General features: G+C 60.1%; 1 protein-coding gene across 1 annotated transcript; it reads right to left on the bottom strand.

The window, feature by feature from the left end:
- Nucleotides 1–2,581: 2,581 nt before the first annotated feature.
- On the bottom strand, nucleotides 2,582–10,777 carry RBP3 (retinol binding protein 3). The gene is given in 5 exon segments (XM_062214317.1): nucleotides 2,582–2,615; nucleotides 3,233–3,611; nucleotides 4,518–4,660; nucleotides 6,605–6,795; nucleotides 7,733–10,777. Coding segments are annotated over 5 exon segments (3,792 nt in total).
- Nucleotides 10,778–14,897: the final 4,120 nt, after the last annotated feature.

The following is a 14,897-nucleotide window of genomic DNA, read 5'->3' as shown; positions in this document are numbered from 1 at the left end:
CTCCCCCAGCAGGTCTGCAAGACACAACCTCCCACAAGTATCAGTGTCACATAGCAGTGACTTCTGGAGAGCCCCACCCCCACCCCAGCCGGAGGTCAGGGCCAGAGCTGGGCAGGGGGCCATAGAGACCCAGGCTGGGACCCCAAGCCAAGAGAGAGGGGATGGCAGGCTGGTCCCAGGGCAAAGCAGTGTTACCCCATCTCGGGTCTTGAAGATGGTGGGAGCCCAGGGGCGTGGGGCAGGGGGAGAGAGAGGAGGGAGTCTGTGTGTCTGGAGATGGTACAGCTGTGTACAAGATGGTGAGCCGGGGGCAGAGCCAGCTGGGTCCCTCTGAGGCCTCGGATGGGGACATAGAGAGGCTGAGGGGCCCAGGCCTGTCTGAGCAGAGGCTCCAAGTGGCTGCCGGCCAGTGGAGTCCGCCAACCACAGGAGAGGCCCTGTGGGATTTTGGTTCCCTGGCACTTTCTTCCTATCTCCCATCTCCAAGCAGGTAGGGGCACCTGACTGGACAGCGGGCAGGGAAAAGGGGGCGGCCACTCAGCCGAGACCTCAGCCAGAGTCACACCTGGGAAACACCTCCCGAGGGGGCTGCGGCCGCCCCTGCTGAGTGCTGTCCCTGGGTGCTTGCTGCGGGTCAAGCTTCAGCCTCCATTGCATGGGCTGCTGGGAGATTGGGCTTTGATGACAGCTCTTGTGGGCTGGGCCCTGGGCTAACTTATGCAACCTGCACAGCCTGACATGTGTCATCATCTGTTCCCTTAACAGATGATGAAATGGAGGCCTAAAGAGTGAAACCAACCGCCAGGGAGGGTGTGGCTGGGAAGTGGCTGGGCAGGTCCTCCCGCCCACACTGGCTGATGTCAGGACAGGGGCTCCCCGTGGTTCCCTCTCCGTAAGTGTGCAGCCAAACAGGGTGCAAACGCAGGGTGTCCTGATGGGGGACAGACAGCCACTGGGGTGCGTGTGTGGTCCTGAGTGGGGGACTGAGCTGACCCCTCCTGTGGGGGGCTGAGTTTGTCATCCAGGGGAGGCGTGCTCCCCCTGGGTGGTCCTTAGGTCAAGAGCAGTGGGCCCTGGTTAGGGGGCTGAGAAGCAGGGCTCTTTGGCTGCCTGTCCTCCTGCTGTGGGGTGACACTGCCAACATAGGTGCTCACAAGAGTTGACACTGGGCTGTTGGGCCGTTGAGGGTCCAGAACTGTTGGCTAAATGAGTCATTGCTTTGTAAAGCTACAGTGACGAAAGATGAGCATATCCAAGCCTAAAACTCAGGAGAGAATCGCATCCAGCACCCAGCACGAGGGCTGCTCCACCACGCCCCCCACTGACCAGAATCTGCCATCTGCTGGCCCACAGCACCCAGGGCCACGCCTTAAGCCAAACCAGCTGCCTATGAATGCCAGTCCAGGCAATGCATATGATGGGAAAAGAAAACCCCCAGGGGGAAAAAAAAAGAAACAATATGAGATGACCACTGGCAAGCTTCTGAGTTATGGCTAGTGGCTCGATTAATTAATTCAGTTTACTGATTTTATTTTTTGGAATAACGACTTGCATTTGAAAATAATGATTTATGCTTGTTATGAGGGTTAGAGGGAAAAAGCAAACTATAACAAATAAAGGTTAAAACAGCACTCCACATTCTACCACTCAGAAGAAATCAATGTTAAAATTTAGGTGATCATCAGATAGCCACATAGATGAGAGAGAGAGAGAGAGAGAGAGAGAGAGAGAGAGAGAGAGAGGCAAGCGATTGTGGGGCAGTCCCACGTTTGAGTGGAAGCTAGCAGATCTAATGAAGAAAAGCTGAGCTCGCCTGTCAATCATCCTATTTGGATGTAGCACAAGAGCAAGGGACTGTGGTGAAATTCTCTGCCTTAATCAGAACTGGTTTAGACAGGCTTTGTTCAGGGTTCCCCACCACCTCTGCACAGGGGTGGGTGGCTCAGTGGTTTCCCAGATGTCACAGCTCTCTGGAGTGTGCAAGGGATCCGCAGAAGTCAGGCTAGAGCCCAGCACCCTAGGAGAAGTCCTCTTGGGGAAGCTGTATGGGCGTGGCCCACGTGGGCCCCAGCAGGTGCAGCCTGAGCGCACTAGAAGCCAAGGCCAGACGACAGGGACACCTTATCCTCTCCCACCCATCCCAGAGCCCTGGGCTTCCTGAGCACTGTTTGGAGCCTGGGGCTTTCTTCCCTCTTCCCAGCTTCACCCCTACCAGGATTTTGGGTAAGCCCTGGAGGTTTATCGGTTTTGAGGCCCTGGTCACTCTGGCAGAGGGCAGTTGGATGGCTCCCAGGGCACCAGCCAGGGGTCCCTCCCTGGACACACTCGGGCCAAGCCTGTGAGAGCTGCACGTGGGGGCCCTGCTTCCTGGGCATGCCCACATTCTCACGTGTTCACTGTGCACCTGACACCTGCACCAGCCGCCCGGCCAGTGTCAGGCAGAGCTGGAGTGTGGCAGTGCCTGCCCTTGAGGGTTGCAGAGCATGGTGGGGGAGCAGTGGTGGGAAGCTCACGGGAGACACGCTCTACCTGGGATAGAGTGTCGGGAGAGCGGGCCCCACTGTCTCAGCTGTGCCTGATCCTACAGGTGCCCACTGAGCACCTGGAACATGCAGCTGGGACGCGAGCACAAAGAACTCACGTGCGGCAAAGCCTTTGTCCACGGGCAGATGCAATCATCACAACTGTGTGTGGCCTGCGTGCTCAGGCGGCGTGACTATGGACACGGTGTGGGAGGTGAGTGGCAGGGAAGATCCTCTCCTTACAATGGTTTGACTTCTCAGCTCTGCGATCGGTTGCTCAGGCTACTTGATGAGGCTCGAGGTAGCGCAGTCCCACGGTGCAGTGGGTTTACCAGCACCTAACACAACTGCAAGCCAAGGAGCCGCTACACTATTAGAAATAGTGGAAAATGAATTCCACCTGCCTCTTTTCTTTTGCCTTGTTAAAGACCTAGCTCCCTCTAGTGGCGCCCGTGTGCATTGCCTCTGCAGGGCATGAATAATTCTACGGGACAGAGATGTAGGATGATGGTGTGACCGCCAGGAGGCGGACATCTGGAGGTCACCTCCTCCACTATGGTGGCGCGATTACTCTTGGGGGGCCCAGCCCCCTGTCTCTAGGGAGGATGTGTGCAATGGTCAGGGGGTCGTGTAGATGAGCCCAAGAGGCCTCCACTGCTTGGCAGGCCCCTGGGGCCCAGGCAGGACCATGGCCCAAAGGTGCTGCCTGCCCCGGGGGGGATGGGCTGTGCACCTCTTGGTGGTTCTACAGGCCAGGGCTGCGCCTCACCCTCATCAGGCTGTGCTGAAGCATCTCCTTGGCTCTTGTGAGAGCTGTGTCTGCAGGGACAGCCACGTGGGGCGTCACGCCCACCCCTTCCCAGGAGCTGCCGTCCGCCGCCCCCACGGAGCGTGCTGTGGGGATGGTGATGTAGAGGTGGGTGTCGTCCACGTGGTAGGTCTGTGGTGGCTGGCAGCCCCCGCTGGTCACTTCCCCGACCACCAGGGCCCGCCCAAGCCTCTTCATGACGTAGGTGAATTCCTCTGCGGCGCCGGCCGTCAGGCTGCTGGTCAGAATGGCCACAGGTTTCTTGGAGCCATAGCGTTCACCTGGAAGACAGAAAGCCCCCATCCCCCAGCCCGGGGACACAGAGTCAGATCAGGGCTCCTGGGCACCTGAGTTCCGCATCCTGTGGGCACGTGCAAGCCGCAGACCCTCTCCTAGCCTCAGTTGTAGCATCTGGAAAATGGGGATGTGTCGGGTGCCCACCAGCCTTTGGAAGCCTGAGGACCGCGCGGGTGTGTTTGTATCCTGCCAGCCATGGGAACGGCTTGCCTGTCCTTAGAACACCCAGTGCTCTCCTTTTGCCCTGGACACCTCAGAGAAGCCACCCCTGTTTTCAACTCCTGGTCTTGAATGTGAATTTGAGTCTAGCTTCTGCCTGGCTCTTTTACTTACACCTTGCACTATCATCAAACATACTTGTTGGAATAAGGCAGCAATGCAGGGGTCTCTGCAGGCCCCCTCCTGCTGGTGGGCACACAGGTGCTTGGGTTTTGCATGCTGGACAAAGGGAGATGGAGGGAGACCCAGGGGTGAGGGGGACTCAGGGCTGACTCTTCCTCCAGCTGCCGCATGGCAGGTCATCCACACCTTCTACTTTGTCCAGGCAAGTGTGGGGGCTGCTGGTGAGAGGGGGATGTGGTGAGCCCTGGGTTCAGTGACAGACAGCAGCCTCCTCATTCTGCTTTGGGACAGCAGGCTAAGGTGTGGTGGCCCCCAGCCACGTTTCAGCTGAGTGACCGTGAACAAGGTACCCGACCTCGTCTACGCCGGCTTTCCTCTTCTAGGAAATGGGTTTTGCAATGATTCATGAACCCCTGCACCAAATAAGTGCACAGGCTGTGCCAGGGGCTTTGTAGTGCAGCTACTGGGACTGCAACCCCAGTTGTCTTTCCATGATCATTTAGAAACTTCTAGAACAAGGACAGGGAGGAGGAGTCTGCTCCACGCACCTGCGAGCCGGGTGTGGGTCCAGAGTTCGCTGATGGAGTCATTGGGCCGGCTGTAGATCTTGTCGAGTAGAATTGGTGGGCCCTCGTCGAAGAAGTAGGAGCACACGGCGGAGATGGAGGAGGTGGGGCCACCGATGTTGAACCTGGGGGCCAGGCAGTGAGCCTATAGCTGGGCTGGGCTCACAGGTGGGCCCTGGGTGCCCCCCTCAGGGAGGCTGGGGTCTTTGGCCCAGGAAGCCTCAGTTAGTGGCCCTGCCTCACCCTTTAGAATTCCATGTGTCCGTGTCACTCAGAGTGTTAGTCTCTTGAGAATAAGAGACCTTGTAGGCAAGCACACGTCGAAAGCCCTGAATCCCATACCTGCCCTCTGTGGTCACGTGTTACGGCTGTAAAGACTTTGACAAGCCTTGCAGTTGGGAACTTGGGGATAAGTGTCCCTCAGTTTTGACCATGGACAGCTCCCCCACGGCCACACAGCCCATGAGTTGGGAAGCCCTGTGATATTTTCATAAAACCTGCCAGGCATCTTAGCTCACGTGCCCCCACATCGCACTGAGGCATGTTGGTAGTCTCGGGGCTTGGATCAGCCCTACTGTGTGGCCTCCACGGGTCCCCTGCCTCCCCACTCAAAGCTGTGGTGCATCAGGAGCCACTTGCTGGTGGTGGCCTGGGGCAGCCTGGCTGGAGTGGTCTTTAAGCCAAGTGCACCTGCAGCACACATTGGGTGTGGACTTTAGGGCCTACACCCAATGCAGGGCTGCCTTCCTTCCACAGGCTAGGAAAGTCTCCCCTGGCTGGAATAGTACTTGGCCCCCAAACTCATTCAGTGGGCCCCACAAGTCTTGTGTTAGTGGTAGTAAGAGGGTAGAAGACTTAATCCAATTAAGGTGTGGAGCATAGGGTCCCTGGGGAGTGACTGTCCTGGATCAGCTATTAACGGAGCCCCTCTGGTTGAATCCAGGTGGCTTTATAAGAATCATGATCGATGGCAGATGGATGGGTGGATGGCTAGGCAGAGAGATGCCTGCTTGCTTGACTGATTGATACAGAGAGACTCACTCCCAGTCTGTCACCAGGAGATGCCCTGCCAGCAAGAACGCCATCAGCAAAATTCTGCCTAACCTTGGATTGTGAACCTCCAGAACCGTGAGTCAAAACAAACATTTCTTTATAATGTTAAAAAAAAAAAGTGGACAGGGTGAGCATTTGGCCTAGCAGTTAAGACTCGGAGGATGCCTGTCCCCAGTTGGAGTGTCTGGATTTGACACCTGCCTCCAGCTCCTGACCCCAGCTTCTGGCCCAGGCAGACCCTGGCAGGCAGCAGTGACGGCTCAAGCGGTTGAGTTCCTGCCGCCCACGTGGGAGACCGGGGTGGAGTCCCCAGGTCCTGGCTTTGGCCTCGGCCCAATCCTGACTGCTGGGAAGTGAACCTGCAGCCAGGAGCTCTCTGTCTGTCTGTCTGTCTGTCTCTGCCTCTCAAACAGAAGGGGTAAGCGTGGATGGCTCAGTGAATCAGGAGACTTAGCAGGAGGGTGGTTCTGACGTCCACGGGGGTGTTTGAGGAAGAAAATGATTGGGGTAGGGGCACAGGGGCCTCCAGCTCAAGTTCCAGGTGCCCACAAAGCGGGGACTGTGGAGATGATGATCTCCCTGGGAGGAGGACCGGTGATGGCCAAAGAACCATGTGACTGGGCTGGACTCAACACTCCCTGCTCGCTCTCTCTCTCTCTCTCTCTCTCCTCAAGCAAATACATAAATAAAATTCTAAAAATATGCAGATTACCAGGCCTTCTCCCTGGAGCCATTTACTGGCTCAGGCTGGCTGGGGCCCAGGAATCGGCATTTTTCATGTTCCCTTTGCCCCTGCCTCCTCTCCATTGAATCCTGGGACCCGGCAGATTTAGGGTCACTGCCCATGTGGGGTGCACATGGATGTCCTCAGAGGAACTTACAAAGCCTGCCAGGGCTGGGGCCGTGCTGGCCAACTAAATCAGCATGCCTGGGCCAGCTGGTCCCTCCGCAGGTGGCCGGGTCCCTCCCGGCTCCTCTGCCACATCTCTGGCTGAGGCCCGGCCGGGCTCACTGACCTCATGTCTATGATCATGGCGTCGGTGTGCACGATCTTTTGCCAGATGTGCTCTATCAGCAGCTCGGAGACCTGGGTGAGCAGCTCGCAGTCCCCGAACATGTCGAAGCGCAGGTAGCCGATGTTGTCCTCCAGCACGTTGGTGTGGAAGGAGAACTTGATCAGGTCCTCGAAGACTTCCGGTGAGGGGATCTGGAAGAGTGGCAGGCTCTGCTCAGCGGTGTCGGCAGGGTGGCAGATGGCAGAGCCGGGAAAGGGGTCCCCAGGGACCTCCCCGGGGTCGGGAGAAGTGCTAAGGGCAGGGGGAAGGGCTCCCACTATTGTGTTTCCGAGGGCGTCAGGGATGTACCGGGGGTGTGGGAGATGTGGGCCCGTACATGGCTAACCCATGCTGGCATCTCTGCAGAAAATGCCCGCACCTGCTCACCCCGTGTCCTGCTGTCCAGGGTGAAAGGAGGCCCAGGAGGAGCCCCCTTCCTGGCTCCTCCCCCTCCCCCCCCCACCTGCCTGACCGACACATCTCAGTATCCCGGAGCTCAGCTTCCTGTCCATTTTACCAGGGCAGGCAGGGGGGCCAGAGCCACCCTCAGCATGGGCTGGGTCTGGTCTGAGCTCTTTGCTGGCAGTGTGGGAGGCCCCATGGGCCTCATCTTTTGCGTGAGCAAACTGGAGCCCAGAGGGATTAAGTCACGTGCCTGCGCCATGCAGCAGGGCCCCAAATGCCCACATCCCGCAGTCATGCTCAGCCTTGCTTTACTGTCCCGGCAGCCCCAGGGTCAGTGATGGGGAACTCTGCAGAACACAAACCCTTCGCTCCCAAAGGAGAAAGCACGGCTCGGGGCCTTCATATTGGACTCTTCCCCAACCTGCCATGCACCTGCCAACATGGAAACTCCTCCTTCCACCCCGGGGTGGGGGTGGGGTCTCACACTGGACCCTTGTAAGTCCGAATGCTCTACAGAGGTGTTCAGGGGCCCCACAGGTGCAGAGAGCACATGGGAAGATAAGATGGGGAGGGGGAAGAAGCCGCAGAGAAAAACTTAACATGGGAACAATCCTGGACACCCTGCACATGCAGACAACTGGTCAACCCACTTCTGGGCCCAGCCAGGTCTCCTTTGGCTCTCACCTGCATGGGCACGATTCCCGGAATGCGGTCCTTGGCGTCCTCGGGGATGTGGGCCGTCTTCAGGTGTGGGTCCCCCGATAGCAGCTGCAGGTCGGCCCCCAGCATCTCGGCCAAGGCCACTTCTGAGGTCACCCTCGAGTAGCGGCTCTGCAGGCCACTCAGCTTGGCGGCCACTTGGGCCCCCAGCTCTGGGGAGGCGTAGTTATCGGCCACCAGCTTCCCGGCTGTCTGCAGCACCGTGGGCACCTTGGCACGCAGAGCCACGATGTCCTGGGCCATGGAGAGGGCCTCGCTCATGGGCACCGTGACGTCAGGTTCCACGCCTGCCATGTCCCAGGCCTCTCCAGTGATGGAGCTCAGGGCCGTCTGGGTGGGCATGGAGGCATATAAGGAGCTGCTGCCCACCTGGTAGATGCCCACAGCGAGCGCCCCTCCGGCCGTGGGCTCCCCGATGACCGTGGCCCGCTGCAGGTCCTGCATGGTATGAGCAAAGGCCTCAGCCGCCGAGCCGCTGGTGTGGCTCGTCAGGATGTAGAGGTCCTTGTGGGGGCTATAGCGCTGGCCGGCCACCTGGGGCAGGGTCCACACCTCCGTGAGCCGGGAGGAGGCCCGGTCGAAGATGGAGTAGAGGTGCTGGCGGGGCTCGGCAGCGAAGAAGTAGGAGCAGAGCAGCGGCACGGCCGAGGAGTAGCTGCCGGGGTTGTAGCGCAGGTCCACCACCAGCGCGGCAGTGTCCACCAGCCCCTGCCACACCAGCTGCACCAGCTGTGGCCCGATGGCCTTCACCGTCTCCAGCTCGGCCATGGCATCAAAGCGCAGGTAGCCCAGCCGGCCGGGCAGCACGTCCGTCTTGAACAAGGCTTCGATGAGGTAGGAGAGCTCCTCCAGGGAGGGGACAGCAGGGGGCGGCGGGGGCACCTCCTCAGCTACCAGCTCGCCCGGGCTGTGGAACACCAGCAGGCGGTGGTCCCCGGACACCTCCTGCAGGTCGGCCGTGAGCTGCGAGGCCAGCGACTCCAGGTCCACGGCCGTGCGGTAGGCCCCCTGGGCCAGCTTGGCCCGCAGCAGCGCGCTGGCCTGCCCCACCACCTCGGGCCGCGCGTAGTGGGCCTCCAGCAGGTGCCCCGTGCCTTCTACCAGGGCGCCCAGGCTGCGGTGGAACTCCAGCACCTCCTGGGCCCTGTCCAGGGCCTCCTCCGCCAGCACAATGGCGTCGGGCACCACGCCACCGCCCAGCCAGCCCTCGCCGTGGTTGTCAATGAAGGTGAGCACAGGCACGGTGAGCACCAGGCCGCCCTCCGGGGTTCCCAGCAGCGGCACCGTGCAGGTGTGCAGCAGGCTGCCGGCTGTGATCTCGCCCACCAGCGTGGCCCAGCCCAGGGACTGCATGAGGAAGGCGAACTCCTCAGCGGCGGTGGCGGTGCGGTGGCTGGTGAGCAGGTACACCCCGCGCTGGTTGCCGTAGCGGGGGCCCAGCAGCGTCGTGTGGCTCATGTGCTCCTGCGTGATGTTGGTGCGGCGGTCGTAGGTGGTGAAGAGGCGCACGGGGCTGTCCTCGGGGCCCTGGAAGTAGGAGAGCAACAGGGACAAGCCGGAGGAGGGCCCCCCGGGGTTGTAGCGCAGGTCCATGATGAGGTGCTCCGTGTCCTGCAGGGGCTCCCACACCTGCCGCAGCACCTGCGGGCCCAGGGCCTCCAGCACGGAGGCCTCGGCAAACCTGTCGAAGCGCAGGTAACCCACGTTGCCCGGCAACACCGCCACCTGGAACACGGAGTCCACTAGCACCTGCCAGGCAGCCTCGTCTTGAGGCATTGTGGGGGCTGCCTCTGGAGGGTCCTCAGCTGCCGCCTCGAGCCCAGAAGCGATTTCTTTGGGCCCCACGGCACGCACCAGGAGTCTGGGGTCCTCGGACACGGACTGCAGCCCAGCATTGAGCTTGGAGACCAGGTCTTCTTCGGAGACCACCGTGGCGAAGTCCATGGTGGCCAGGTGATGCAGCAGGGCAGGCACGCGGTCCACTAGTGTGTAGTATTCCTGCAGGGCTTCCTGTAGGCGGCGGACCAGCCCCGGCAGGGCGCGGCGCAGGGTGAGGATGGCCAGCGCCTTCTCCAGGGCTTGCTCAGCCGGTGTCCTCACGCAGGGCAGCACGCCGCTGCCCTCCCATGTCTGGCTGCCCCCACCCAGGGGCCCCAGGGATCTGGACACGGGGACGGTGAGGAAGAAGTCAGACTGGCCTATCCTTAGCTTCTGCAGGTCCAGGGCGCCCCCAACGGTCTGCTCGCCCACCAGGATGGCCCTGCGCATCTGCTTGAGGATGTAGGCGATGTCCTCGGCCACGCCCCCCGTGCGGCCACTGGTGAGGACCACCACGTCCTTGTCAGCGCTGTACCTCTCACCCAGCACCTGGGGCAGGGTCCAGAGCTCTGTGGTTGTGTTGGAAGGGCGGTCGTAGATGGTGTCCACGTGCAGGACAGTGTTCCCCGGGTGCAGGTAGGAGATGACGTAGGGGATGCCAGAGACGTGGCCCCCCGTGCAGTGCCGCAGATCCAGCACCAGGGCGGAGGTACCCATGAGCTGCCCCCAGACGTGGGCCACCAGGAACCCGCCCAGCTTGCTCAGCACCTCCTGGCCCGGGAGGTCATCCACCCGTAGGTAGCCCACGTTGTCTTCCAGGATCTCATGTTGGATGCTCTTTTGCAGCCAGGCCAGCAGCTCCTCCTGGGTAAGGTTGCTGGGTGCTGGGGCCTGCCGGGGCACCTCCAGGGTGCTGGGCTCGTAGGAGATGACCAGGCGTGGATCGTTCAAGGAGCTCTGCACCCCGGCCGTGAGCACCTGGGCCAGCGTCTCGGGGTCTGAGATGCTCAAGATCTCCTGACTCTTCATGGCCTGCTCGATGGCCGCCTGCATCCCCATCAGGTTCTCCGGGAAGCAGTAGTTATCCAAGAGCACCTTGGCCATGTCCAGCACCAGGCTGGGCTGGAAGAGGTGCGAGGGGCCAGCCAGGCCGCAGAGCAGCGTGCACAAGAGCAGGCTCCATCGTGTCATCGTGGAGATCCCGCCAGTGGCCTGGCTTCCACGCAGAGGCTCCCGCTGTGGTGTGCGAGGCCCCAGCCCCGCTCTGCACAGCCACCTTCCGCCCTCGTCCTTCTCAGGTGCCAGACAGAAGGTCTGGGGCTCAGCTCGGGAGTCGGGGCAAGGCTTCCAGCACTGATAAGCCTTTAATCCTGTCTAATTCAAGTTCAAGTGCATCAGCGGGGGGTTGGGGGAGGCGGGTAGGGGGGTTACTGGGGCGAAGGGGCTGGAAGGTACTTGCAACCCATCTTGCCCTGCCACCCTCCACTTACTGTGTTTTTTTGTTGTGTTCCTCCCCCTGCCATGCGATAGGCCCTGTGGTGCTTTATATTTTGCAAGCTGGGTGTTTTCCCCAGAGCCCGGCAAAGGAGACAGCTTAACCTGCAAGCTGATGTCATTTCCTCCCTGTGCTGGGTGAGGACTGAAGTGGATTTCATTCTGTCACTGCCTATTCCGGGACCTTAGGAACGCACCCTCCTCGCCGTGTAGATTAAATGGGAAAACGTGTGTAGGGTGTTTTGCTATTCCTGGCAGGCAGGAAAAACTCAGGTACCTGTCTCTGCTTCATGGCTAAAGGAACGGGTCAGAGAGTCCAGGCCATGACTGATGCCTGCCATGTTAGGTAGTGACAGGTGGGGGTGGGGAGACAAAGCCAGGGACAGGCTGGTGGTCCATGCTCACCTGAGAGCCCAGGGCTTCAGTCTGGGGCTGCCATCAGCCTGCGGCTTGACCCTCCTTCCTATGCCCTGTGTGTGGGGATCGTGTGGGGATCCCATGGCCCTCCTGGGGACTGCATGGCCCCTTCACAGCTCTCCAGTGGCAGGAAGGAATGGGATGTCTGGACCTCACCACGTGTGGGGCAAGTGGGAGACCCTGTGGGACCACAATTCCCACCATTGCACCCTGCGGTCAGCTTGGAGATCTGGCAAGCATTGTCCTCTTGGCCAAAGGAGACCCCTGCTAACGGAGGGCTCGGCCCACAGCCTGGCCCTTGCAGGGAGAGCCCCTTGTAGCAGGACTCGGGTGTCTGCAGCCCCAGGCCCCCCGCAGAATCCAGACGACCACTGCTCACCCCTGCCCCCACCTGCAGGGAGCACCCCTGTGAGCCAGTCCCAGGGGCATGGTTGAAGCTGGACTCTCAGGCTCCTGACTCCTGTTCCTTCTCATGGAAGTGACCTGGGTCCTGCTTGCCACTGACTTGGCACAAATATCCAAGGATATTCCCTGGAGCCAGAGCCTAGAGCCTGTCTGTGCCTCCCCCTGGTGTGGGCCCAGGTGCGCGGTCCAGGCAGGGCAGGTGGGAAAGCCGCCCCCCAGCACTGCCCATCTTCACTCCCCTGAGTTGACCCAACACACACTGCTTAGGGGCTGGGTGGGCAGCAGGCCAGATCCCAAGAGCTCCCAGCAGGCAGCTGGAGGACGTGGTCTTGAGTCCTGGGGGGTGGAGGTGGGGGAGCGGGGGGACTCGCTCTCTGCACACTGGCGAGCCACAGTCCGTCCTCTGGCAATCATTAGCTGAGATGTTTGCCAGGTGGTATATGAAGGCCAATGAGGTCAATTAGCTAAAGCAAACTCAGTCACAGCTCATTAGGATTTGTTTAATGCCCAAGGGACATATGGCCACACCACTCCGCCACTCGTAACCCATGGTCGAGAGCTGGAAAGCAAGAGCAAAGTAGGGGGGCGGGGGTGGGGTCAGGAGGCCCCAGACGACTCGGAACGCCTGCATCTGTTGCATTTTTTCAGCCCCCATTGAAGAGACCAGCCTTCCCTTCCGCCTCCACCTGGGGACCCACAGCTCTGAGCACGCGGTGCAGGGGTCTTCCAGGGACGCCTCCTCTGTCCCTGTGTCTTAGCCCCAGGCCCAGAGTGGTGGCAGGCGGTGACGACCCCCTACTGCTTCAGCAGTGTCCCATGTCTGATACCTGCAGGGTGACAGTCGGGAGGGGCTGGCTGACCCAGAGCCAGGGACACAGGCAAGGGTGAACCCAGGAAGCACAGCCTCCCCCAAGCCCCAGGAATCTGGCTGGGAGGCCTGGGAGCAGGCAACAGGCAGACTCCCAAGGGCCTGGAGCTTAGGTTCAAGTTCAAGGAGTGAGCTCGATGCTGCTCACCAGGAAGTGGGCTCCTCATAAGGCTTTGTGGCAGGCAGCAGTAGGGGCAGAGGCCAGGCAGGGGCAGCAAGTGGGAAGCTGCCTTTTCTCTCTCTCTTGCCCTAGTCGCCCCACGTGGAGCTGATCTTGGGAGGCAAGGCGTTGGCCCAGGAGCTCCCGTGTCCAAGCACGGCCATCCCCGGCATCCTAAGCATCATCTTCACCCCACGGGTCCTCTTTGCCCAGCTCATCAGAAGCCCCGTGTGTAGACAGCAGGTGCAAGCAGGGCCGTGGTGTCCCGTATGGCCCATGGGGCTTGCTCTGCCAGGCCTGGGGTCCTGGGCGTGGGGCCATCCTGTGCCGCTCTCCCAGACACATTAGCAGGGAGCTGGATCGGAAACGGAGAAGCCGAGACTCAAACTAGGGCCCCGATACGGGATGCTGGTATTGCAAACAATAGCTTAGGCTGCTTCCGTCACAACACTGCCCCCCCCCCACCTTAATCTTTTTTTTTAAGCTGGCTTAACTGAGATAAAATTCATTCATTTAAGTGTATACTGCAGTGGTCTTTAACGTATTCACAGACGCGCAACCTCACCACCAGCAGGGAGCAGGGTTAGGCAGCTGCACACCCACGCAGCGCCTCGGCTCTGGCCTGAGTCTCTGGTCGCGGCCGCTTGGGTGGGTGCAAAGCAGAGCCACATGGAGGCTTTGAGTGACATGTCCCTGAAGGCGAATGACACTGGACATCTTTTCACGCGCGTGTTGGTCATTTGTGTGTCTCCTGTCTATGCACAGCCCATCCTCAGCTTCAACATCGGGCTGTCTTGCCATCATCAGTTGTACGGATCTATCGCTGGACGTTTTTTTTTGTTTTTTTTTTTTTTTTTTTTTTTTTTTTGCCAGCCTCTAATCTGTCGGCCACAGGGGCTGCTCAGGCCCGAGAGGCAGCTGGGTAGCATCCAGGGCTCCCCCGGGTCCCGGTCCAACACCCCCTCCCCCATCCGCCTCTCTGTCCCCACTCCGACCTGGCGGCTGCCGCTGTCTCCTTGGCGATGCCCTTCACCGATTTCAAATCCTGTGCCTTTTTTTTTTTATTAAGTCTGTCCCAACAAATTATGTGTATTGCAAATGAAAAGAGAAAGGAAGTCAAAAGCCGTCAGAGTCAGACACGCCAAGTTAAGATGGAGAGCAACGGCTCGCGCGCAGGCGCGAGGGTTGTGGCCACCGGCAGCCGCGGGGCGCTGCTGCAGATCGATGAGCAACCGGCTTCGCCAAAGGGAATCAGAGCGCTCGTGGGATCCTCGCGCAGACGGTGCGCCTCCAGCGTCGCGGACACGCACGCCCTGGGCAAGGGAGTCTTCACGAGTCCTTGTCGCGCTCTTGCCATGTTGTCCATGTGCACGCCTTACAGCCCAGGACGGGTGGACGGGTCTAAGGCACGGGAAGAGCTCGGGAGAGCAGCGAATGAAGCTTTTATAGCAGACGCTGGAGTGACCCTAACATTTACCCAAGTTGACCCCCAGAGAGGGGCAGTCCCAGCGCAGAGAACTTTGATGTAGTGGCTCTTTGTGCAAGGACCTCTCTGAGCTGGTGTCCCTGGGACCTTTGGGAGAGCACACTCAGTGGGTGTGTGTCCTTCCTGTTCTTCCTGTTGGGACTATGGATGTGATGCTTGGTGACAGGCAGCCATCTTGTAGCTGTAAGGAGAAAAGCCTGCAGGAAACGCCAGGGCATCACTGGGATGCTGACTCTCACGTTGTCTGACTCTTGGCCGGGGCTAGCAGCCGCCCAGCTTCAGTCACATGCGGTGTGAGAAAAGCCAGTGGAGCGGCTGAGTGGCATGTTCTAAAGGGTGCAGCTTTGGACAGCGTTCCTGACTGATAGGTGGAGGAGGGAAATGAGGGGCTTTTCAAGGCCAAGTTCTCGGAGCCTGGACACCCCCCCCCCAGAGGGGGGGAATTCACTATGCAACACCAGAGGTCCCAGGGTTGAGGGGC

Source organism: Lepus europaeus, chromosome 17 (assembly GCF_033115175.1).
Source record: "Lepus europaeus isolate LE1 chromosome 17, mLepTim1.pri, whole genome shotgun sequence".
Lineage (NCBI taxonomy): Eukaryota > Metazoa > Chordata > Mammalia > Lagomorpha > Leporidae > Lepus > Lepus europaeus.
This window is presented reverse-complemented; position numbering and strand designations above follow the sequence as displayed.